The sequence below is a fragment of the Mus caroli genome, unplaced genomic scaffold (genome assembly GCF_978045245.1).
Source record: "Mus caroli unplaced genomic scaffold, Mus_caroli_1 scaffold_16, whole genome shotgun sequence".
NCBI lineage: Eukaryota > Metazoa > Chordata > Mammalia > Rodentia > Muridae > Mus > Mus caroli.
The window spans coordinates 66,359,762-66,386,746 of record NW_028227271.1 but is presented as its reverse complement, the minus strand read 5'-3'; the positions used below and the strand labels follow the sequence as shown (position 1 = coordinate 66,386,746).

Genomic DNA, 26,985 nt, shown 5'->3' with positions numbered 1-26,985 from the left:
ATCACACTGCTGTGGGTCTACACTAGAGCATGCAGTGTGGGAGCAAAGGGTTTGCCACCCAAATATGGAGAGCTGCAATCAGATAGACCCCCAGCACCAACAAAAGAGCAGGGTGTAACAGCATGGGATACTGACTTCACACAGTCACACACATCACACACGAAACCACACGCCTGTGCGAATCTATCCATACACCACACACATGAATGCACATGTACACACAGTTAAACCAATCAATAAATGAAAAATTTAAAATAACATACACAATGGCAAAAGTCATTATCCATCTCCTCATGAGCAATCACAAAAATCAACCAAAATAGCCTGGCTATGCACTTAAAAAGAACAAAAACTTTTCAAAGGCCAGGCACAGTGACACATCCCTTTAATCCCACCACCAGGGAGACAGAGGCAGGCGATCTTAGTAGTTGAGGCCATTACCAAGTTCCAAGCCAGCCAGTATCAAAAAGAAAGAGAGGTTGGGGATGCATAGCAACTAGCTCCCATAACTACAGCAGTGACCAGATGCCCTTTGCTGGTTTTGGTGTGGAGTCTGCTAATAGGAAAGGACCACCCTGCCCTGCCTTGAAAAGGCCATTTCCTTGGCGGTGTGCAATCCGATTGCAGGCTTCAAATCCCCACAAGCCTGTCCACATTTCCTCCTGTTATGTTTGGTCTGACATCACGCTAACCCATCTAATTCCTGCCTCCCCTAGAGAACCAGGCCGAGCAGTAACTAACACCTAACATTACCCTTCCCTGAGCCCTCATGACACAAAGGAGAGCTTTTAGAGAGGGACACTTTCAGCCTAGTCTTGCCTTCTGAATCACCACTCACAAGCAGGACTTATATCCGCTTTACCACTTAGGAAGATGACAAATGCCAACCTAGGAAAAACTGTCAATTCATGTCACTTAATATAAATGACATGAGACAATCTCAAGATGCATCAAGGTGAAAAGACGCGTTTCTAAATATGTACTGTGAATACTTAGTGATGCAAGTTTGTAAATGGTCATCTTTTCATATACATCCTCTAAAATAGTTTCCAGTTAAAACCTTGAAGACTTTTACAAAATGAAAATAACAAAATTTAGGTCATAAAAACCTTCTGCAAACTACAATAAAGTCCAGTAATTTCTTTACAACACAAATAATTTCTTCCCCGAATCTAATTTCTATGATTAGAAATTCCTACTTAATGTTACAGATAATATAAGCCAAGGAGACACAAATCCAGAGACACTCTGGGAGAAGGAATACCAAACACACAAAAATGAGTCATTTTCCTTTAAACTAAAATGTACCATGTTATTTTCAGCTCCACTCTAAACAGGAAAATGGAAAGAAGTCTCATGCCAGACAAAAAGGTCAAGATATGGCCTTCTTACCAGTTACTTTTTGATAACTTTGTAAGTCTTGCCTCATCTCACTTCTTTATTCTCCCCCTCCTCCTAGACAGATCGGGCCTCACTGGGTAGCTCTGGCTGACCAGGAACTAAGTCACTGTGTAGCTAGACCAGACAGGCCTCAAATTTAGAGACCCATGTGCTTCTGCCCCATGAGTGCTGGCTGGCACTGAAGGTGTGCCACTACTCTCAAGGTAACTTTATTTCTAAACAATAAAGTAAACTACATGGGAACCAAACCCTGCCAACAGGACAAGACCACATCAGAGCTCTAGTTCAAAAGAGTGTAGCTCCCAGGGAAGATTCCCATGTCCTGATCCAGTCTACATCCCTGCAGCCTCATTCACAGCAAAGTCTCCACCAACTGAGGATAATGTGTCCTAATCATTCCAGACCCAGTTTTAATTCTACTTAGAAATAAAGTCTCAGAACAGACAACTTTATAATATAGAAAAACTCTTATCCTTGACATAAACCGTAAGCCACAATAAAATACTTGGAATGAAATCTGACTGTTCAGGGGATTAAGATGAGGCCATCCATTTACCTGACCAAGGCTCGCTCTATCAGCTTCTCAGAACTGCAGGCTGCCTTCTTGTTGCCCTTATTTATTAAACAGGGCAAGTAGCAGCTTTTTGTCTTTGAAATGTTCCAAGCTCTTATGAGAGGCAGACAGCACAAGTGAGTATTCTGCAGTACAAAGCAACCCTGCGCCAGGCCCCAAGCCCACTGTGACTTTGGCTTGCTTTATATTTATAGCCTTACAGACCTTAGAAAGCTGCTTCTCCTGGTCAGTGGGAATATAACCAACCACCTGTCTGGTAAAGGTGCTTACAGAACGATTAGAGGTGATTCTTGTAATGTATCTTGGAAAGAGCCAGTCATTTAAATGTTCAATAGTAGCTACTATATCAATATTGTAAACTTCAACTTTTCATCCTTATATTGCATGCTCTACTGAACTTCAAATCTGCTCACACTAGCTTAAACTGGTTGCCAAGCCAAATATGGCCCAATTTAGACCCTGAAATCTGGTAGGACTCTGAGGACGCTGAAACAGCCAGAATGAGGGCTCCTTGGGGACAGAAGAGCCGCAGCTACTCAGTAACCCTCCATCCCTAGGCCTGAGCCAGGCTCATGGAAAGTGGGCTTTGTCTGCATGCTTGTTGCTCGCACACAGTGTTCCTAATCCTGTCTCCTCAGCAGGAACCTCTAATCCAAACCTCCTTCATCTTGTCTCAGTTCTTCTCTCCAGCACACTTGCTCGGCCAAGCCATCGCTAACTCAGCTACTAGAAAACCAGTCATCCTGAACTCTAGGAAGCCAAGCACTTTACTCAAGTCCAATGTTCCCTCCACGGCACTGTGTTCACTGTTACCCTTGTCTGGCAAACTCTTAAAAAGGCAAAAAAAAAAAAAATCCACTTTATTAATTTCTAAATCCTAACTGGCAAATACATTACACATGTTTACTAACTATAAATTCACATGTCTTTAAGTCCTTCATTATTTCAAAATAGTGAGATTCTAGCCTTTTCTTTCTTTTTCAAAAACAATTTTAAAGAGTTTACTAATTTTATTTTATATATGAGTGTTTTGCCTAAATGAATATAAGTATACCACACGCAGGCCTAAAATAGGTCTGTGATCCTATAGAACTAGAGCCACAGATGGCTGCAAGCCACCCTAGGTGCTGAGAATCTAACCGAAATCCTTTGGAAGAAGAGCATGTGCCCTTGACCACTGAGCCATCTCGTACCACTCTCCAGCTCTATCCCATCCCCTCCTTGGTAATAATGTAAAACATTTGGTAAGGGTCTGGAGAGACTGCCCAATAGGTAAGAACACTTGCTAAAAAAAGCATGAGGACCTATGTTCAAATCCTTAGCAGTCACATAAAAAAGCATATGCCTGCTAATTCATAGTTAAGAACAGACACAGACAGAAGCTGAGAGGATTTTTGACTCACCAGTTTAGCCAGCAGCACATTTCTGACTCAGTGAGAAACGCTATCTTCAGAGAAGTAAGATGGAAAGCTATGAAGAAAGATGCATAGAAGATCCGTAGCAATACACATACATACACACACCATTCTCATAGAAAGGTCCGAGTGTTATCCTGTAAGATAACCCTCTGGAAGATACACCACTCTGGAATACACCCCAGTGTCAGCTTCAGCTGCTGTTGCAACAGTATAAGGAATTTTCTAAATACTTAGCTCCTCCAAAAAAAAAAGGGTGAATCAAATAAGACTGGAAAACACTCAGTATCACCCTACAGTGTGGTAAAGTTAAAGTCTCCCAGTGTCATCCGCACAGGGGGATGTCAGTCTCTCCACTTCCAAACCCTGCAGCTAAACAGACTGTTCCTAGGGAAATGTGCTGAAGGGACCATGGCAGAACCAGGGAAGGGCAGGAGATCATTAGGACTCACAAGTCAACACCTATTGTGTTTCAGTGACCTGCCCCGAGCCTTACACTGTGAATGAGGACAGTCTGGGCACTGCGCAGTTTCTGTTGGCAACATGCACACATTATGTTCTAACATCTAAGAGAACAAAATTAAGAATAATTATAGTACAAACCGCCACGTTCTTGAAGCTAGAGATAAGCTCAACAGTTAAGAGCACTTACTTGGAAGACCAATGTTATCCATTTACACACGGGAATTCCATCCCACATGATCATATTGCCAACTCAAAACTTTTAAGCAGCCAAAGTGATTCTAACATTAAGTAAGACTAGGACTGGCTACTCTGAAATATCATAAAGGTACAAAGAATTCTCTTGGCCCTGAATCAAGGCTGCAGTTTACTGAAGCTGTTGGTTTCAAGCAGGAGCCTAAAGAAATATCTTTCTATGGTCTGTTGGCCATTGCAAAAATGTGTAAGTCTAATGGTCCATTCATTAGAAAGAAACATCTGGGGGCGGGGGGGGGGGGGAGAATTCTCTGAAACATTCATAAGCACAGAAGTCCACGCGGAGAGACTAAGCAATAAGGCCTCAACTCAGGAGACTGGTTTAAGAGAGGCCTTCGGAGACCCACCATTCACAGGCCTTACTTAAACTTCTGCACGATCTGTAACACAGAAATCTAGTAATTCTGCTGAATCTTTTGTTCCCTAAATTGAAACCAAACAGAAACTCTAATAAGATCTTAGGAAGATAGGGACACTGATTTGACAGCTAAGGCAACCCAAGAGTTAAGAAGACCAAGCCGTCTCCATCTCTCTATCCTAGAACCATGGGAAATAGAGAGCAGACTTCCTCGCAAAGAGCAATGACAACTGTTCTTTAAACAATAACAAAAGATCCACTTTTCTTATCATTTAACCAACTGAACACAATGTGTCCCGTCCCCTCCCCCCCCCCCCCCCCCCCACGTGGCTCACTGTAGCCCTGACTGTCCTGGAACTCCTATGCATGTAGACCAGACTGTACTCAAACTCAGAGACCCACTACCTCCTGAGTGCTGGAATTAAAGGTGTATACCACTACACCTGGCCTGAACAGATCTTTTTTAAAGTAATCAACGTGAACAACCCCACCTGACCTAAAGTTAAATTATTTAAAAATGTGAAGTATCTGTATTGCAAGATCATTTTGAAAAGCAGTGTCTCAGCTGTCAAGGAGATCGCTGACCTCCTGGATTCTCTGCACTCCTTCCTATTCCCAAGTGCTGGGGTTAGGACTATGTGCCATAAGTGCAGCTCACACTGCATTCTTTAAACTGAAATATGGCAGCAAACAGCTCTCAGGCAGATCTTTATCAATCAAAATCAACCTGCATTTAAGAAAACAGCAGGATTGCCACAGGTTTTCCCTGGACTCACGCAAACTTTACTCAAATCCCCAAGACTTATATACTCAGAATGGGTCTGAAACTACCAAACGCTCTTTGAAATCTCTACCTACTAAGGTTCTTAACAATGAACTTCTAATGCAGAAAGACTTCCTTTAGTATAATTCTGGTACACAGAGCACATAAAGAAAATAACTATTTCTTAACACATCGAAAGACAGCTAAGATTCACAAAAAGCACTTTTAGATCACATGGAGGGGAGAATTCTTAGATTTGATATCACATTCAGACAGACAGAGACAGACAGACAGACAGACAGACACACACACACACACAATCTTTTCTTAAAATGTTATTAAACATTAAGAGAAATTATCAGGGGACTGTCTTTAAAGCCCTAATTGTGAGACCTATGAAATTCTCACAGAATTCATATATCCTTACATGTAAATTGTTTATTTAAACTAGCCTCTATATTTAAAAAAAAAAAATCTGAATTGAGGCTGTAGAGATAAAGAAGGCTCAGCAGCTGGCTACTCTCCCAGAGGACAGACAACCATCCAGGGCCCCAAAGTCCCTTCTAACCCAATCTAAATCCTGGCAGCTTTAAGAGAAAGGAAAGCATCCAGAAGACTCTACACAAATAATACAGCAATTAGAGTCCTTCCAATGCAAACGGGGAAGAAGGGAGACACTCAGAATCCTTCAAATGCAAATGGAGAAGAGGGCCTGGCTGTCAGCCAGCAGGAGGTGGGAAGGTACCTTAGAAAGAGGATTTCCAGAGGAAACAAAGGTCAACAAAAACTTACACGTACAGGCATATCTCAAAAAAAAGAAAAGATACCACTAGTCTGCTGAGCTTGCAATTCTTTTCTGCGCTCCACTTAAAGCAAATCTAAGGACTCCGCCTCACACGTCTCTAACTCTTCTAGTTTCCAGTTATTGGCTTGGCAGAGTCTGTAAAGTAGACAACCCAGACAAATTCTAACCACAACATCTAGAGCTTTATTAAAAAAGCCTGGCCTTTAAACTAAATCCTGGTGTTGATCTGAGTGGCTCTCCCCCTCCTCACACACCAAACCTGATCCTTATCATGTGTCCCCAGGAAAACACTTGCAAATAATTGTAAATTATCCTTTTATTTTATGTGTATGTATATTTCCCCTACATATTTGTTCAGTCCTTGTGTGCCTGGTGCCACAGAGGGCAGAAGGTGACCGGTATGGGATTCCCTGAAACTGGAGTTACAGACGGTTGGTTGTGAGCTTCCAGATGGATGCTAGGGATTTAACTGAGGTCCTCTGGAAGAGCCATCTCTCCAGTGAATACATCTTTAAAATCGCTTTTTAAAGTCTGGTCTGTTGAAGAGGATGACCATCATGTATGTCTCTCCTACCTAAGGTTTGATGGAGGAGAGGGGACCTAGTGTAGTGACAATTCTTTTGATCAAATGAGTAAAGCAGGACCTGCTCATGTCTGACAGGAGTTGATGCTTCCTCCATCCTGAAATGCTAGGTCTGAGTATGGGATCATTAGAGTGAGTGCTACGACCAGCTTTGAGCTTAAGAAACTGAAAGCACAGTACTCTATGAGCTTCAGTTCTCTCTAGTGTTGACACAGCTTTCAAATGCCTCTTAAGTTCTTTTTCTTGAGACAGTATCTCATTGTAGCTCTCATTAGGCACAACTTGTTATTTAGACCAGGATGGCCTGTAACTCAAAAGAAAGCCTCCAGCCTCAGACTCTCCAGTGCAGCCAAGCCCCTCCTTGGCGCTTATTTTTAAATGGAGAAGTGGTACCTGGATTCATCTTTGTTCTCTTCATCCAAAATGCACTGCCCATAAATAACAACAGTTGTGCCCAGCACCCCTTGGCCCTCTAGCCGGTTCCTATTCAGCACACCCTCCTCTCATCTGCAGGGGTAAAATAGAAACAGCAAGAACAGCTAGCCAATCTGCCCCAGTTCCCCACCAGCTCAAATTTCTATGGAAACTTTGATCTAATAGAGTTCATTCTAGAACAATGGCACACACCCATAATGTCATACCAGCACTCAGGAAGTAGAAGCAAGGGGACCACAAGTTCCAGGCCAGCCTGGGCTACACAGCAAGCCTGGGATAGAGGAGTAACCCTCACCACCCATTGTATCAGACCCTCTAAGCACAGAGCCCCGCTCACACTTACTTGAAAGGACTGCCATAAAACAGTTTTGCAGTTTTAGGTTTTGCCAGTGTACAATTTCACATAAAAGAAAAAATATTATAAAGTCCACAGTCCACTGGGTTTAACTATCTCTAGCACAAAAAAAAACTAAAACTACCTCAAACCACAAGAAAAATATTTCCTTTGATATACATAATGCTCACTGAAATTTCTCAGCCATTGTTTAATTTTGCTTCCAGTAAATCTAAAAGCTGATTTTACTTAATTGGTCACTTCCTATCACTGCCCATTCGAAATTCTGGCCAGTCTAGACTTTGAATTTCAGATGCAGGTAGGCCCGAGGACCTGCCTATGGCTGTGTCCTTATCTTCCAGGCAACAGAAAGCCTGAAAGACAGGGCTTCTTTTAATTTCAAATAGATGCAACACAAAACAACAAAGGGAACTAACTGTGTGAGCAAAATAAATACTGAGTCTTTCTTTTCACAGGCATACAATATTTACTGTAAGTTCACTGCATGTTTTATTCAATTAAAAGCTTCAAAAACATGGAAAAAATGTATGATGAATACTACTTTTAAAATTAACTACAAGGGCCGGGCGTGGTGGCGCACGCCTTTAATCCCAGCACTCGGGAGGCAGAGTCAGGCGGATTTCTGAGTTCGAGGCCAGCCTGGTCTACAAAGTGAGTTCCAGGACAGCCAGAGCTATACAGAGAAACCCTGTCTCGAAAAACCAAAAAAAAAAAAAAAAAATTAACTACAAATATCAGAACACCCCTTTCAGCAAAGCTACAGTGTCCATTTCTAGTAATCCCTCATCCTTTATAGTAGTTGGAATTGATCCTAGAACCTCAACATGATTGGCAAGTACTCTAACCACTGTGCACTCCCTGGCCCTGGTTCTAATAAACTCCAATGTGAGCAAATACTGTCTTCTTTCCCCTGTGGGGAAGCTACATTTATTACAGTAATAACCTACTATGCTGGCTAGTCTTATGACAACTTGACACAAGCTAGAGTCCTCAGAGGAAGGAGCCTCAACTAAGAAAATGCCTCCATAAGCCTGGGCAGTAGGCAAGTGTGTAGGGCATTTTCTTAATTGTGACTCAAGTGGGAGGGCCTAGCCCATGGTGGGTGGGACCATCCTTGGGCTGCAATTCTTGGGTTCTATAAGAAAGTAGGCTGTGCAAACCACTGGGAGCAAGCCAGTAAGCAGCACCCCTCCATGGCCTCTGCATCAGCACAGGCCTCCAGGTTCCAGCCCTGCGTGAATGTCTGCCCTCCCATCACTGCTTTTGATGAACTGTTATATGAAATGAACCCTTCCCTCCCCAAGTAGCTTTTCGTCAATGGTGTCTCATCACAGTAACCCTAAGACAGTCACCCAAAGAGATTTCTGGAATTCAATCTCCTTATGAAACCTACTGAACACAAGTTTCTTTTCATATTATTCACTACCTGGGAGAAAGTCAGGAACACAGACGCCACAGAACAAATACACAACCCAGTAGAGCAAAGCCATCATCTCAGGTCATATGTCTGCAGAGAAAAGCAGCCAGTCCTGAGTCTGACCAATCACCACACGGAACTCATGGAAAAAGAAAGGCTATTTTCACAGTAAAACAGTTCGATACTAACCACTGGCCACATTCCGTCTAAGTCAGGGAAGAGTATGGCCCACATTCCTCAATGAGACACCTGATCAACCCCCTGAGGTAACACCACCTTGTTTCTCTACCCTACGTGCTTTTGGGGGCTCTGTAACATTTCGTGTCCACTTCAACACTGCGTCTTGAAGCACTCCATTCACTCGACTCACCAGACATGTCATTTACTGTGCGATCAGTGTCAGGCTGCCCATGCTTCTGTATGCAAGTACAGAGTCTCGTCTCAGCCTGTTCAGGGTATCCAATCTCCTTCTCAACAACTCAGTCTACTACCATTGGCTTATTTATCACCGTCTTAGCAGTGGCTCAGAACAAAGTCTTAGATGCACTTGCCCTACTCACCCTCCCTCAGCACCTGTGCCAGCTCAGAAAGGGTGTGCGTCAATGAAGTCATATGGCCCAAGCTTAAGTCAGACATAAAAGTCGCCCCCAACCTGGGCCCCAACCCGGTTCTTGAGTCTTCCAATCACTGAGCTGCCACAAAAGAAGGCTAAGGTTCCTTGTGGTCTCCACACTGAAGACACACCTATGGAGCCACTATGCCAGTATGCAGGTGCAACTGCATAGGGTAGACCAGAATATATGACCCAAGCAGCTGAGCTCTATAAATCCCCAGAATGACAGATAATAATAGCAAATGGCCTATGTTGTTTTACCTATTAAGCTTGAAGTGACTATTGATACCCAGACCATAAAAGCCGAGCGACGAAAGAACGAATGAACAAAGAGGAACTGGCTGTGTCCTCTGGCTTCATTCCCACTGCCTAGGAATAAAGCTTCAGCTATGCTTTGGACATCTTCCTGTCATTGAGTTACATTAAAAACAAAGTCAGGGACTGAGAGGGTGGAGCTCAATGTCCATGGCATAGCATTTGCTAAAGGTACAGGAGACCCTGGCACCACCCCTGCACTGCAAAAAAAAAAAAAAAAATCCTTCACATTAATCCACACCGTGAGCCCCTTATACAATTACTCAAATACATTCTTTTCAAATTCATTCAACCACAAACCATAAATCTCTGCACAAATAAAAAACATTCCTTAAAGAGCATCAACAGCAATAAAACAGCTTCCCTTGTCCACATTGGTAACTAACACAGCACCAACAAGCCAACAACTGCACACATGGTGACAGGATTCCCACAACAGTCTGACTCCTCACCCTAACAGGATTCTGCAAAAGCAATCAAGCTCAGACCCAAACCTTGGCCACTGGTTCACCTCTTAGAGAACATCTCTAAACACCTTCCAGCCCAAGACTGCAAACTGGACTCAAGCAGTGGCTGGATGTAAGGTGTTATCTAACTGTAAGTCTAATATAAATATTTCCAAAGTAAAAGTGGAAATTACACGAGGCTCATATTTCACTAGGTCTAGGAAAAGTAATATTGAGAATACATCGTAATACACAGCACTAAACCGGGAAAAAAACTATTACACACATCTCAGCTCCGAGATAATGAGGTGGGTGCAGTGACACCCTGTGATCTGGCACTGGGAAGGCTAAAGCAGGAAGACTGTTTCAGATCAGGATTCTCAAGCCCAGAGGAGGCATGACACCGGTCCTTATTTTTAAAGGAGAGATGTTTCTAAGATATTGTGTGTATGTGTGCATTCTGTGGGAGAATGCACCTACCTATGTACACATGGATGTATAGACCAGAGGACAACTTCCATGTCATTTCTCATCTGGCTCTCCCTTGTTTTCAGAGAGCATCTCTCACTGGGATCTTGGCCTTGGTAGCTGGGACCTTCACCTCCTCCATGCTGGGATTTCAACCCTGTATGTACCTCCATACCCAGCTTTTTTCGTTTGGTTTAGTTTGGTCTGGTTTTAGACACATACTCAACTTTTTACTGGGGTGCCAGGGACAGAATTTACTTCCTCATGCAGAGCCAGCAAGCAATTTACTAACCAACTCTCTCCAACCCTGAGAAATTTTAAGTTAATGAAAACAGAAACTGTTGTGCTTCAAGACTAGAATGGTGGGCCGATAGTAGCAGTCCTTTAGTCACAGCAAAGGTGTGGAGGTGCAGGTGAAGTCTATGACATGCCAGAGCTAGTCTCAAAAAATAAAAAGAAGCCGGGCGTGGTAGCACACGCCTTTAATCCCAGCACTCGGGAGGCAGAGGCAGGCAGATTTCTGAGTTCGAGGCCAGCCTGGTCTACAAAGTGATTTCCAGGACAGCCAGGGCTATACAGAGAAACCCTGTCTCAAAAAACAAACAAACAAACAAATAAATAAATAAATAGAAACAGCCCGAATACAGACTGAATAGATATGGCTGTAAAGATGAATGTACCCAAGCATTTTTGTAAAAATGTCTTCATGATAAAATTCAAATGAAAAATTGTTTTGAAAACTGCTTTATATCAACATTAAGGAGAGTAGAAAAATTTAAATATACACCATTTACTGAATGACTATAATTTTTTTTTAATTCTAAGGTATAAGAATGGCAAAGTATGCTAGAGCATGCTGGCGCACATCTTCAGTCCTACACTCAGGAGGCAGAGGTCTCTGAGTTCGAGGACAGCCTGGTCTATCTATAGAGTGAGTTCCAGGGCATCCAGGGCTAGAGAAACCTGTCCCCCTACCCCCCAAAAATAAATAAAAATAAAAACAAAGTGTTTGTATAGAAAAAGATCCACATATAGAGGATGAAGTATCAGACTCTCAAACAATTCAGAGATTGTGATATATGCATTCACTTTGAAAACATGGAAGGCATTGAACTAAACCTATGAGGTAGACTATCAGAGAACTTACTGGTTAGTTTTGAATTTTTCTGCATGTTTGAAATACTCGTAGTTGAACACCAGAAAAAAACATTTACTGACTCTTTTGTTTGTTTATTTGTTTGCTTTCAAAGGAGGTCTGAGTCTAAGCCAAGCAGGCAGGCATATCAACCTGTCTCAGCCTCCCTCCCTTCCTCCCTTCCTCCCTTCCTCCCTTCCTTCCTCCCTCCCTCCCTCCCTCCCTCCCTCCGCCCTGTTGGGATTACAAACCACAGACGTGAACTCCTACTACACCTGACTGAAAAACTTCCAAGTCAGTATCAGAAAAAAATACATAACTACAAAGATAAGGTCCACAGGTTGGAAATGTCTTCTCCATTTCACTCAAAGAAAGACAAAGAAACAAAGTTAAAAGCAGAAACAGGAGGAGGAGATACAGAAGGCAGATGGCTGAGCTGGCTCCACAGGTTAAAACCAACAGAAACCACTGGTTGCACTGGCTGCAGAGTTCCTGAGAAGAACCCAGCATGTCAGCGTAGAAAAGGGTGAACGCCGACCCTACCCACTGCACCTCTGCCCACCGCCAAGCACGGGCTGTGGGGATACATACACGTGTGCCCTCCACCACCGCACAAATAACAAAATACAACTCTCTAAATCAAGATGAAAGTCATTCTTTTTCCCCCCTAAAAATCAGAATATAGATGTGGGTCTCAGGCCCTAGGATGGCCCAAAGCTTGCCTAACATGCACAAAGTTTCATCCCCAGAAACTACATAAACTGAACATAATGATGCATGCTGAAAGTAGAGGCAGTAGTATCAGGAATTCAGTTACACAATGAGTCTGAGGCCAGCCCAGAATACTTGAGACTCTGAGACAGACTGATATATAGGTAGGCAGGTAAGCAGGCAGGCAGGCCCTGAGGACATGATGGTGCGGCCTTTAATCTAGCACTGACAAGTCAGAAGCAGGTGGACAGATCTCTGTTCCATTCACTGTGTAGCCAGGCTGACAAGGTGCTTCTTTCTGCCTTAGAAGATCACTTCACTACCAGGCAGCTCCCAGCCCCGCATCAACCCCTTAAGCTACCACCTATTCACTATCCAACTTCACTTTAAACAAGTTTTCAGTCAACGGTCCCTCCTCCCAAAACTCGGAAGGCTGCCACCTCTGATGAAGAATCCTGAACTCTCCTACAGCAACCAACCATATTTAGGGCTGGCATGCCCCACCCTCCAACACCCAGAACTACACTGACATGTAGCAGAGGCCCCAAAATCCTGCTAAATTAATGACAAAGTCCTATTTTAAATAAATTATATCAAATTAGATGCACACACACACAAAGTGTGTAAAAATACAACCTTGAAATACTGCTCATAACGTATTAATTGAAACTAACTAATAATAGAAGGGTCAGATGACTCTTGGTCTCATTTTACATATCTCTGTGCTATGTCATTGTCTACAGGACGGGCCAACTGCCCACAGTGAGCAAGTGAGCAGAAGGGCATGCAGAGTGCAAGCCCCGCCCCCAACGCCATCTACTCTCTTCTAAGAGAGTCAAAGCACTGGCAAACAGCAGTCAGGTTTCACGTGCAGTGAGCCTCCTATCATTTGCAGACAAACAAAAACATTGTATTCTCATGCACACACAGGAAGAGCTCTGAACTATAAGCAAAATCCTAATTATCAGGCCAGCACTCAGGAGGCAGGAACAGGCAGATCTCCCTCAGTTCTCAACTAGGCTGGGTTATTATACAGTCAGGCCATATCTCAGCTCAACAATAATAAATAATAAATGCAAAAGTTCCTGTTACTGCAAAATTAATAACTCTCAAAACTACCTAACAGAAAACAATGTAACTCCATGTTTCCTTGGAGGACAGGCACATGTGCCTGTGTGATCCAAAGGGAGGTCAGAGGACAGACAGCATGCAGTCTCCTCTCCTTTCTCCATGTGGCTTCCAGGTATTAAACTCAGGGCAGCAGGCTTGGCAGCAAACACCTGCTGAGCCCTCTTTGCCAGCTCAAGAAAACGTTATTTTCTATTGCTAGTACCTGGACAAAATGCCAAAACCCACACAGCATAATTACATGGAAACTACCACTCTTGCAACCTCTTACCAGTCTATAATTGCTTCAAATAAGAAAAGGGATCCACAGCCCAACCCCACGAAGTTACTCCTTGAAATGTCTAACCTTTGACCTTACTCTTCCTCAGTGACTCAGAAACAGCTTCCAACACTTCTCAACACAAAGAGCAAGGAAGAGCTGGTCTGCAGCCGTTCCTGGAGGAACATGCTTGCTGTGAGAGAGGCAAAAGGGAAGGTCGCCTGCACGGTCCTTAAGCTCTGACAACAGCTCAGCAAGCAACTGCACAGGCTAAAAGCTCGGCGACTCCCTTACCGATGCTCCACACTTGCCACTTGCCTGTTGCCTTGTTCTTCTCGACCCAAACTGTAAGCTTCCCGCTGACTACCCTACCATTCTGCATACCAACTGCATAACTTAACCTGATCTTGTTGAGTTTCCAGGCAGGGTCTCTCTGTGGCTGTTCTGGAACTTGCTCTGTAGACCAGACTGTCCTCACTCACACTCAAGAGATTCACCTTCCTCTATCTCCAGCGTGCTGGGATTAAAAGCAAGAGCCATTTCCTGGCTTCTTTTTTCTCAATTTTATGGTTAAAAACAAAATGTGAACAAAATATTATAAATAATTCCTAGCATTCTGTTCTTATCCAGTGAGTGTGTATGGAGACACACATGCCCACAAATACACACCAGAATATTCTCCTTTAAAACCCGACAGCTATGAACTGAAAGCACAGGAGAGAAAGACTAGGAGCAATGAAGTCCCAGCAAGTTTAGTACTTAACGCTTGTTGTCATCAGCTAATCTTGTTTTCCAGTGCTAAGGATGGCCCAGGCCTGAGCACCACTGGCAACCCCCTCTCTCTTATTACAAGGACAGCTAGGAGCCTTTTAAATGCTGTTCGTCATACTCTGTGCTCCTAATGATGTGGTCAGCAGGTACTCTAAGAAAGCAGCACTATATATAGTAAACCAAGACCTCTATCTGAAAACAGCCACACTGACTTACTACAATCCAACTAGGATATGCTGCTTATAGAATAGTCTTGAGGGAAGTGGTCTTTCCATGCCAAAAAAACTGTCACGTTTGGGGGCCACAGCATGCTTAGACAAGTTGGTCATACCTGTAATCCAGCAATATGGAGGCTGAGGCAAGAGGGCAGAGGGCCAAGGATAGCCTGGACTACACAGCAAAATCCTATTTATTTATAAATAAGTAAGTAAGTAACACTTCAGCCACGATAACTAAGAGAGACTACTGTGAAAGCAGACAGAAGCTTCCTAGCAACTGAGACAGAAGTCACAGCAACACCCGCTTTCCACCCTGCACTCAAGAGCTTTGCCAAACTACAGCTCCTCAGGAAGTACAGCATGGCCTCTGACACCTACTGACTCCCATCTGCAGATGGAAATGCTCTCAGAAGTCATAGGAAGATGAGCAACTGCCAAGAGGACCAACACCCAACACCTCTGCCCTGCTTCTGCATTCCCTAGGCAGTGACTGCATCCTAACAGAGATTCGAAGAGTCTGTTGCCGCAATCTAGTTCATTCTCTGCTGCTGAATACAGAAGACAAAGTAGTTCCTATAATTCTCTCAAAAGAGTCATCCTGTCCACAGCACTCAAGTATTCCTTCCCTCCCTCCCTCCCTCTCTCCCTCCCTCCCTCCCTCTCTCCCTCCCTCCCTCCCTCTCTCCCTCCCTCCCTAACTCCAAGCACTCTTCAGAACACCTGTCAAAAGAATAAAATCGTTTTATAGGGAGAAAAAAAAAAACAAATCAATGTGTTTTAAAAGATAAAAATTAACTTTAAACAACAGTAAAAACATAAGCATATTAAGAGAAAGTATAGTATACAGTAGAATGTATGCCTTGCTTGTACACAAACCCTAGATTCCAAAGGAGGGATGCTTAAACCAGACTGATTCCCAGTGAAGACCTCACTTGCTGTTTCTTTAAAAGACTTGTAGATGCAGATGATGCCACAGAGAGTAACTGGACAAATTAAGTGGCTCCTGCTAGAGACAGACAGACAGAACAGGATCTCACTGGACAGACGGATGGCCTCTCTAGCCCCAAACTCTCCAGTAGGTCTACCACACCCAACACTTCCTCTAAAACCTTTCATACAACCCTGTCTTCATCCATTAGATAGTAAAGTAACCCTACCATATTGTCTCTTCTTTGCTAACTTCTCCATCAAATTAACTTCATAGTCTCAACTTTTTTTCTTAAGAGTTACAGAATCCATTTAATTTTTTTCCCATTAATTTCAATTCTCAAATCCCAGCAAGCAAGCTCTCATTCTCCCCACCCCACCCCCAACACACACACACACACACAGATCAGTGTCCACCACCATGCCTCTTAGAGAAGAGTCCTGGAGAGGCTAATGCAAACCGTCTCGGGAGTTCCCGGCGGCTGTGAGTAGGCTGGAGTTTGGGATATTGGTATTGCTTGGTTAGGGTTTTCTGGAGGGTGTATAGGAAGGTTTGCCCACAGTATCTATAGCCCAGGTTAGCCTAGAAATCATGGCAATCTTACTGCCTCAGCCTCCAAATGCTGTGACTACACATATGAGCCACCAAGCCTATCATAATTGGTGTGTTAGCTTGGACAAAGATGTGAGACTGCACATAAATGTAATTCTGAAAGTTCAGTTCATACTGGAGCAGAGGCAAGCTATCAAAATGGGTGGGTTCTCAATACTTTTGGTCCTATACAACAAAAATATGGCCCGAACTAATGGGGAAAAAAATATTTATTGATTCATTAAGTTTTGTAAGCAGCAATCTAGAATACAATTACTATAGTTGATAGAAATGTTTTCTACTTTCTTTATAAAAATGTATCATTTAATTCTTTAGATATGTTTTGCCACCATGTGTCTGTAAGGCATGTTCGTGCCCAATGCCCGAGAGGAGGGCGTTGGATCCTCTAGACCTGGAGGTGAAGATGCCTGTGAGCCACCCGGTACTAGGAATCCATGTCTTCTGGAAAGGAGACAGTATCTTAACACTGAGCACTTCTCCAGCCCAGTATAATATAATCTTCATGTTTTTCAGGAACTATACCATCTGAAACTGAAAATGGTATTTCTGCTATGTAAACAAGATAAAGTACACTTACAAGTAAAATAGCATTAAATGTTACTGCTTTATTATCATAGCAAGAATGTAAATGCTAAAAGAACTGTCTGAGGACTTACCATACTTGTAAGGAGTTTTATTAGTCCTACACTGACAAGAGTATAATACAAAAATGCCTTATTAAAGAAATAATTTCAGCTGGGCGTGGTGGCGCACGCCTTTAATCCCAGCACTCGGGAGGCAGAGGCAGGCAGATTTCTGAGTTCGAGGCCAGCCTGGTCTACAAAGTGAGTTCCAGGACAGCCAGGGCTATACAGAGAAACCCTGTCTCGAAAAACCAAAAAAAAAAAAAAAGAAATAATTTCTACTGGTCAGTGGTGGTGAACACCTTTAATCCCAGCAGAAGCAAGTGGATCTCTATGAGGACAGCCTGGTCTACAGAGTGTGTTCTAGAACAGCTAGAGCTACAGAGATCTCCTGAGGGAAATGAGTGGGTTCTTGTTGCTCTTATGCCCCAGCACCCACACAGTCCATAGCAAAGGGCCAGAGAATCCATGTACTGCTGCGCACACATACAAGCTGGCAATAATAAAATGAAAGTTAAATTTAACAAAAAGGGGCTGAAGAGATGGCTCAGTGGTTAAGAGCACTGACTGCTCTTCGGAAGGCCTGAAGTTCAAATCCCAGCAATCACATGGTGGTTCACAACCATTCATAACAAGCTCTGACTCCCTCTTTGGAGTGCCTGAGACAGCTACAGTGTACTTACATATAACAAATAAATACATCTTTTTAAAAAAACTAAATTTAACAAGAAATGTCACCTTATTTCTAACATATTAAGACCCAACTAGCCGGGCGTGGTGGCGCACGCCTTTAATCCCAGCACTTGGGAGGCAGAGGCAGGCGGATTTCTGAGTTCGAGGCCAGCCTGGTCTACAAAGTGAGTTCCAGGACAGCCAGGACTATACAGAGAAACCCTGTCTCGAAAAAAAAAAAAAAAAAAAAAAAAAAAAAAAAAAAAAAAGACCCAACTAACTTTATTAAGAGAAAGTTATCAATCATAAAAGACAATAAAAAAAAAGATCTGAACAGGTGTTTAAGGGCTCAGTATTGTGAAATATAACAAAAACTTGCCATTAAACTAGCTGACAGAGGCTGCTTATGTCTCAGCTAGTGAAGATGGGGCAGGAGATCCTGTCAACCTGTCAATTATGGGAAGGGGACTCACATGGTGGAAGGACAGAACCCACTCCTGAGTGTGCACTGTGGCACATGTACAAGCAATTGTGCACACTCACAGTGCAAAATGCAAACTGACCCCCCCCCGTCTGTGGGGGTTGGGGGGGAAGACTTTTTAAAAAAGGACAAAGGGAACCCGAACCCAACAGGACCAGGACTGAAACTGGTAATGAGCCCATGGAGTTCATTTGACTATTTTTCTCTACTTCTGCACATGTTGAACTTTTCCAAAAGGCTTTTAAATACTAATATTCAAGGGTAAGTTTTAAAGCTTGCTAACAAAAGACAATCAACAATGTAAAATCAGAACAAGTCAAGGGAAAGTTTATCTCCATAAGATCAAAATGGCAAGACAAGCAAGCACGCACACAGTAACTGCCATTTTTTTTCCTCAGACATACAATGAACCGAAAAGAATACAAAGTACAACCTGCTGCAACATAACTGTGTGTGTGTGTGTGTGTGTGTGTGTGTGTGCATCTAAAGATAGCTGAAAATGAGGTCCAACACAAAACTAAACCTTTTAAAGATGTATTATTTTTAAAAAGCATGTTATGTCTGTGTGGGGATGTGCTGTGTTCTTGGGTGCAGTTGACCTCAGAGGCCAGAGGAGCTGGATCCCTCTGAAGCTGGAATAAGCCCCCTGCATAAGTGCTAAGAATTCAGGTCCTCTGCAAGAGCAGGACACATTCTTCTTAGCCACTGAACCAGCTCTTTATCCCCTGGTTTTGGTAATTTGATTGCAGTTTTCTTTTTTTTTTTTTTTTTTTTTTTGGTTTATCGAGATAGGGTTTCTCTGTATAGCTCTGGCTGTCCTGGAGCTCACTTTGTAGACCAGGCTGGCCTCGAACTCAGAAATCCGCCTGCCTCTGCCTCCCGATCGAGCGCTGGGATTAAAGGCATGCGCCACCACGCCCGGCTTTTGATTGCAGTTTTCAAGAGTGAGCTTCAGAGATACCTGTCACATATGTCATATTGAAATGTCCAAAAGCTGGGACATGCTTGATAGATAGAGAGGACTAGGGAGATAGCTCAGCTGGAAGAGTGCTTGCCTAGATACACAAGAAAATCCTGGGTTTGCATAAGGAAAACTTAGATGTAGTAACTCACGCCTATAAATCTCCTGGGAGGAGGCTAGAGGAAATAAACCAAGGTCATTCTTGGCTACAAAGTGAGTTTGAGACAGAATACTCCAGAGACAGAAGCAAAAGTATAAAATGTTAAAGGCCAGCCTGAAAGTCACACATACTGATACTCTGTCTCAAAACAGGGTACTTAGAGGCCCCACGAGCGATTAATCCAAGGACTCAGAAGGCAGAGTCAGGGGGATCTCTGTGAGTTTCAAGGCAGCCAAAGCTTGAGACCTTGTCTCAGGAAAAAAGAAAAAGGGGAAAAAAAAAAGGGGGGGGGGGAGCCACAGCTTTTCCCTTTAGAGCCCATTCTGTAAGTAGCCATATCAGTTAAGGAACCCCTCCCATCCCACCTGTTCACGCCCAACGCACTGCAGCAGGCCCTGCCCACGTCTATGATTCAGTAACAAACTTCTTGAGCTGTAAGCCAATCTATCCATTTGTCTTTTCAACTTCTTGTTTTCCTATTCTACAATTTTCAATCTCTCCTTTAAGCAACTGCCTTTAATCCATTTATTACACGCGATTTCTCCTTTTCTTCACAATGTTTCTAGTATTTCTAGATAAGAATCTCAGGCACCAATGAGATTTCCTGGGGATTCTATAGCATTCTAATGTAACTCACTGCCTAAAACTTGGGTGTTATTACTTGGGGCATAGACTACTGACATTTCAGGCAGTTTTATTCTCTACCCACCACCACCTTTGTCCGTCCCTCATGGCTCCTGCTAGGAGCACAAAGACATAAAACCAACAGTCCTAAAAATGTTTACACTTAGCTTGTTACATGTATCCAATCCCTAATTCTTGGCACAAGTGCTCCAATGGACCATTTTAACTGCATTGTCCTAAATGGAATGACAATAGCTACCTGTGGTCTTCAGATAACTTGAAATTCGTCTACTCACCAACTTCAATTTTAACTAGCTTTCAATGATCATGTTTTGAGACTAACTTAATCTGGTTTTTCATGAAAGTCACTTCTGTTCTTTAGTCTAATCTGTACTGAAGATAACCCCAACCCAGGTGTCTCCACCTCACATAGTTGACATTTTGAATTATGATTCCAGGCTGTGGGGCACAGTCCTGTTCTTTACAGGAGAGTCTAAGAGTCTCTGGCCTAGAGCCACTAGAGGACAGGAGCAATGTCCTAGCTCAGAGAGTCCAAGAGAGAGGTAGAGCCCGTGCTCAGCTGCCTGCAGGCTGGGGGCTCATTGCTAAGCTCTAACATGTAGAAATGAAAATGTTTGCACATACTGCCAGGCTGGAAAGCTAAAACTGCTGTCAGCTGAAATGGCAGGCTTAAGACTAAGAGTCTAGAGTTTTGTTTGTTCAAGACAGGGTCTCACTGAGTCAAGTAGCCTGGAACCCAAAATTAGAGTAGGCTGGCCTCAAAGCTGCTGTGATCAGGCCTCACTCCCAGGACTGCTGGCCAGGAGCCTCGGTGCCCATGCTGTTTTCCGTTAAATACTAGAGATATTTTCAGGGGCTGGATGGAGATGGAGCTCAGGGGTCTGGCACTTACCTCGCTCACATTCCCAAGCGCCTAGGGTCAAATCTCCCACCCTGGAGAAGGGAAGGGGGGGTGGGAGATAGTGGGAGAGGGCACTCTAGGACAACTTGGGTTCTTGCATTTTTTTACATGAATACCACACAGTCATATAAAAACAATCAAAAGTAGCCATTCCTTCGTAATATTTTCCAGACTAATATTTGTGTTTTTCTCATTCACTATCTCAACTGCTCTTCCCTGACCTTGAGACAAGCACTCGGCCTACCAGTTTCAAATCCCTGCCTATTCTATCCTGTACCTTTTCAGGCCCCGGAGAGAGAAGCTATCAGAGAACCCTGGTGGTATGACCATCAAGCCTAATGACACCTGATTACACAACACATTACACTGCAAAAGCCACACTCTCAGGAATCCTGCGCACGACGAGAACTGCTTTGCATTATAACCAAGGAGTATTATACCCTAAGGAGTAATTTGAGAACAAGTTATGTCATATCCACATCCCTTTTTGTAAAAGGCCTAGCACTAGGGAGAGGTTAAGAAAGTCAATTCATATCCACATCCCTTTTTGTAAAAGGCCTAGCACTAGGGAGAGGTTAAGAAAGTCAATTCTTGCCGGGCGTGGTGGCACACACCTTTAATCCCAGTGCTCGGGAGGCAGAGGCAGGCGGATTTCTGAGTTCAAGGCCAGCCTGGTCTACAAAGTGAGTTCCAGGACAGCCAGGGCTACACAGAGAAACCCTGTCTCAAAAAAAAAAAAAAAAAAAAAAAGTCAATTCTCAGACTAAGAAAAAAAAAAAGGTGTTGGGCATAAGTTGTCAAACTCCAGAATACCAAAGTCTGCTGACTGAATATTCTTCCAATAATTTTGTTCTTTAAAGGTGAAATCAACTCACCACAAAGACAGTACATGCCACATATACATATGGACTGTATAAAATCTTGCTTGGGGTCCTGGTGCCCAGGTTCAGCAAGTATATGATCTCCTAATGACCTCAGTTTGTCCCCTGGAGCCCACAGCAGAAGTGGAGAACAGACTCCTGTGAACCTCCACACACATCCTGTGGCACTCACTCCTAGACACACACATCATCATCATTTAAAATTATTTTTTGGTGAACCAGGTAAGATGGTTCACTGGGTAAAGATCCTTGCCTGACAAGATAAGTATGATTCCCAGAACCCAAACTGTAAGAGCAGGTTGTCCTCTGACCACCACTGTGCTGTGTGGCACACTCACATACACACATATTTTTAAATGGCTTTTAAAATGTTAAATAAAGCTGGTTTGTATATATTACACAAAATCTGTAATTAGCAAATAAATTTCTAGCAATGAAAAACATTGCACTTCTGGGACAGGGGTGTGTGCTAAGGCTGAGGTGCCTATAGTCCAACCAAACCAAGTGGGAAAAGGTCCAGGCGTCGGTACCCCCCTCCCCATCAAGCATGTTTAAAGTGTAGCTCACAGTCCATCTCTGGTTTCATTTTGTAAATCCCTTCACCTCATTGTGAGAATGACCTACCAACTTCTCACTTCTCAGGCAGTCTCCAAGGTGGTAGCAGGGCACTTCCAAATTTCCCTTTAGCCCTTGGGCTTTAACAAGAACTTCAACAGGAACTAACACAAATTCACTGGGGGGCTGGGGAATGGCCCTGTAGGTAAAGTACTACCTGTGCACCACGGGGGTCCAAATTCCATTTCCAGAAGCAACATTTAAATAAAAATGGACTCTTCTGCCACAAACCAACTACCTCAGGCCATGCACTCTACAGCCAAGCTTCGCGTAACAGGTCTCCCACCTTACCTAAGGCACTTCCCTAGTTTTGTTTATCTACCACCTTAACAATCATATTTTAAGTGAAAGTCACTTGTTTTTTCCCTTACTTCATAAAACACTCGTGCCAGGGGCCTAAAAAGATGGTGCAGCAGTTAACAACACTTGCTGCTTTTGCTGAGGTTGTGGGTCCATTTCATCACCCGTATCCAGCAGCTCACAATATTTAATCTCCAATCCGGGGATCTGACACCCTATTCTGACCTCCTCCTACACCAGCTGTACACATGGTACTGATGGATACATACAGGCACTCATGTATACACATAAAATAAAAACAAAATTAAGAACTCAGCCCAAGTGTTGTTGCACACATCCATAATCCCAGCAACCAGGAGGCTAAGGCAAGAAGATTGTGAATTCAAAACCTGCCTGGGCAACAGAAACAGACTGTCTGTCTACATATCTAGATAGATATACACAGATACACACACACAAAGTGTGCACTCCGACAACAAAGTCACAAACAAGTACCTAAATATTCTTAATACAGTACATGGGCTTTAGGAAAAGCTGAGACTCGGAAAATAACAGATTTTTAGAAAGATCCTGTGTGTAAATTTCTCAAACACCTGAAGTTTAAAAACAAAAAAACACTAAGCCGGGCAGTGGTGGCGCACGCCTTTGATCCCAGCACTTGGGAGGCAGAGGCTGGTGGATTTCTGTGTTCGAGGCCAGCCTGGTCTATAGAGTGAGTTCCAGGGCTGCCAGGATTACAGAGAAACCCTGTCTCAAAAAACAAAAACAAACAAACAAAAAAAAAAAACAAAACTAAAAAGTGATTCAAAAGGTCCAACACACACAGGAGATAAAGGACAGTTAGTAAAGTATCTGTCTAGAAGCAGGAAGCCCTGGATTCTATTCCCCAAGTAAACTGGGTGTGGTGGCTCAGGCCTGTAATCACAGCACTGGGGAGGTAGAGGCAGTAGGGTAAGAAGTGCAAGGTCATCATCAGACAGATACAAAGTGAATTCTAGGCCAGCCAGGATTCTGCCTACATAAGTAAATAATAAATAGAAGATTGGTAGCACAAAGACTAAGATCATGGCATGCACTCTCAATTGAATACACTAAAATTCTTGGTACATAAAGTTAGGACTACCACAAAAAGCAAGCCCTACTTCTCTGGTGCAAATTTCTAAGTTACAAGCAAATGATTCAAACATGACCAACACACTTCTCTAAATGGCAGTAGAGCTTTCCTCCCTACTAACCTGATTCTAAGATTTACACCGCCCCCCCCCAAGCCTTCTGTTGAAGTTGTAAACATCTCTAATGAAAGTAAGTCAGAGTAAGGATCCTATAACAAAATGTTTAAATTAAAAGATTGTTAACTATAAGACAACTCCAAGTAGTTGATCTTTTCAACACGCATTTTGAGTTTTACAAACATGTATTTAAACAATAGGCTACAGTAAAGATTAGACAAATCCCCACCCCAAGCCAGAAACTAGACTGCCAGCCCAGGATCTAAAAGCTGCCAGCCCAGACCGAGGTAGAGGTAACACTGACACATTAGAGGCCAAGCTAGGTCTCTTCCTCTCTCCGGGAAGAGCATGACAAACTGGGCGTCACGCAACGTAAGTCACCCGGTCACTTAGCAAAAATTACACCTTGAATCTAAACTTGATGGCCTTCCACACGCAAAAGAAATATGGGCCAGCAGCGATGTATGCGGGGAGAAGGAAGCTTAAAACGATCCACTTTCCGACCTGTAAACATTTGGCCCATCATTAGATGTGAGTCCTAGATCTCAAGACACGCTTTAATGGAGGCCTCCCTCAACCTCCGAGTCTGTTTTGCAACAGTACAGGGACTTTTTTCCTGCTTTATCTTAGATCCCAGTGAGCATGTGGTCCTGCAACTCAATTCAATATCCTAAAGTGGTAAGGCACAGTGGCAGAGCGAAGGGGGAAAATCCAAATCAAAACAGCCTTATGAGATTTTTCAAATATTTTAAATCGAAATTCCTCCTCTGCCCGTAACAAACCCAACCCAGAAATTCACAGCGCGTTAAGAAAAGCAGCACTGCGAACTGCAAACCGAAGAATTTTCCTTTGACACTCCACTCACGGTTTTCAGCTGTCAAATTACAACTCCAGAAAACACTATCATTAGAATAAAAAAGGAAACAAAAAGGCTCTCACCGCAGGGGCCCGGGAGCAGTTTGGCAGTACCATTGCGAAGGAAGGAGAGCAAAGGGAATCCAATCCACTTCCCCAACCCCCGCCTGACTTCATTCCCCTCCCGAGGCAGTCAACCTCACTGCAGGGGCTCAAATCTAATAATAATAACAATAATCATGGCGCTCCCTCCCTCCTCCCCCTCCCAACCCGAGGTCTGCCGGGAATCTCTCCACCACCCCCCCACCCCCGCCTCCCCGGGGAAACCCAGCCCCCGGGACACGACTCGCGGGAGCCCCCGAACCCGCCGCTCCTCTTCCCTCTCTTTTCCACCTCCACCATCCCCCATCCGCATTGTCTGTCTCAATTCAACTTTGACTAATATGGATTCCTCGGGCCTGGGCCGGGAGCCCCCGGCTCCGCCGAGTTCAACGAGGCTCCTCGCGGGAGGGGGAGGGGGCAGCGCGCCGGGCCGTCTACACCGCAGCCGCGTCCACACCGCGCCGGCCCCCGCCCCGCGGCCCGAGGCTCCCAAGTTTGGCCCACACCGGGCCTACAGGGGGCGGTAGGGCCCCCGGCGCGGCCGTGGGGGAGGGGAAAAAGGAGGGAGGTGCCCCTCCCCCGCCCCATTACCTGTCATTGAGCTGGTCCTCGGTGCCCGGCAGCGGGTGGACCACGAAATGGATGGACGTCATGGTACCGCCTGCGCGCCCCGCTCCCGGGAACGAGCCGCTCCCGCTGTCGTCCGGCCCCCCGATCCCCTTCCCGTCCCCGGATCCCACGGCCGCCGCCACCGCCTCCTCCTCCCGGTCCCCAAACGGAGGGCCGCGAGCGCGCAGGGACCGCCGCCTCCCCGCCGAGCGTGTGTCCGCGGCCCGGCGGCCCGGCGCGGCGGGCGGGAGGGCGGATCAACGCGCCGCCCGCTCGGCCGGCCACGGCGCGCACGGACGAGGGCGGCCCGGAGCGCGGCGAGCGGCGGGCTGCGGGTGGAGGGGTGCCGGGGCGGACGCGGCGGACACGGGGAGCGGGGAGGGACAGCAGCCCGCAGCGCGCGTCACTGGCGACGAACCGCCGCCGCCAGCGCCGCCGCCGCCATCTTCACTTCTGCCCCAGTTTCTCCGTCTCGCAGCCTGGGCGCCGATCGGCGGGGGAGGGGCGGAGGGCGGGGCCGCAGGGGCGGGGCTCTGCGCGCGGGGCGGGGCTCCGGGAAACGGGCGGCCGGGCCCCAGCGATTGGGCCGCTTAACGTTGTCGGGCCACGGTGCTGTAAGGTGCTCGCCTATTGGCGCGCTGGGCCGCGAGCCCGGCCCCCCGGGGCGGGGCGGCGTGTTCCAGAGAGCACGTGCTCGGGAAGCCGGGCGAAAGGGCACGCGCGCCGGGGTTCTTTTCCTCCCGGATCCTTAGTGGTTGTGCATATGCGAATGGCTTGTTGTTGTTTTTCGTCCTCCAGCCGCATTTATACTTAAGAGAACTGTACCCTGAGGAACCAGAGATGCTCGGCTTCCTACGGCAGGCAGTTACGTAAGAGCCTTATCAAAACCTGATAGTAGGATCCTGGAAGTGACTGTGTAGCAGCTTTCATCAGCACTACCGTCGTGCAACGTGGAAATTTCCACTTATCTTTAGTTATTCGTGTGGTTTTTATATGGGGGTGGTTGTGTGTGTGTGTATACTTTAATGAAAGATGATATGCATCTATTGTAGGAAGAATTCTTGTGATCTGGGGTATCAGAACTACAACTTATGAAATTCTTCCTCCTCCGCGTACCCTCACTCCCGAACCGGTACAGTTTCCCTCTTAAAGTTTTCTGTGATCCTTTCGAAATACCGAATTCCGCCGAAAACATGAAGCCTCTTCTCCAGTCAGTAACAGTCGTTCGTTAAACCGGGTATACAACATTAATGATTGCAGTTTTCTTCTCTTCTTTAGTTTAGGAAGTTCTTTTGAGAATACATGAAAAACTAGATATCAAGATTTACTGGGTACACCATGAGACAGATAAGGAATAATTTTTAGTTGGCCATCAGCTCCAGTTTTCACCTAGATAAACTACAAAGTGTTCAAGGCTGGTCAATGATGCACACCTTTGTTCCAGCACTCAGAAGACACAGGCAGACAGACATCTTAAGTTGTGGGCCAGCCTGATCTAAAAGTTCCAGGCCAGTTAGAAATACA

The 26,985-nt window shown here is 44.7% G+C and overlaps 1 protein-coding gene and 1 non-coding gene across 4 annotated transcripts in view; one reads left to right on the top strand and one right to left on the bottom strand.

Annotated features, from left to right (window-relative positions):
* Ubr5 (ubiquitin protein ligase E3 component n-recognin 5) overlaps positions 1–25,927 on the bottom strand; it is a 114,981-nt gene extending 89,054 nt beyond the window's left edge. For 2 of the 3 annotated variants that reach the window (XM_085831908.1, XM_085831910.1), the window contains exon 1: positions 25,444–25,926. In XM_085831908.1, the coding sequence (XP_085688034.1) occupies positions 25,444–25,505 (62 nt within the window). In that variant the 5' untranslated portion in view covers positions 25,506–25,926. Of the gene's footprint in view, positions 1–25,443 lie in introns of all 3 variants that reach the window. The other variant, XM_085831909.1, reaches the window with a different exon arrangement.
* Positions 4,196–4,331, top strand: LOC115029455 (small nucleolar RNA SNORA2/SNORA34 family). Its single transcript, XR_003835031.1, has one exon. It is a non-coding gene; the product is annotated as a small nucleolar RNA SNORA2/SNORA34 family (small nucleolar RNA).
* Positions 25,928–26,985: the final 1,058 nt, after the last annotated feature.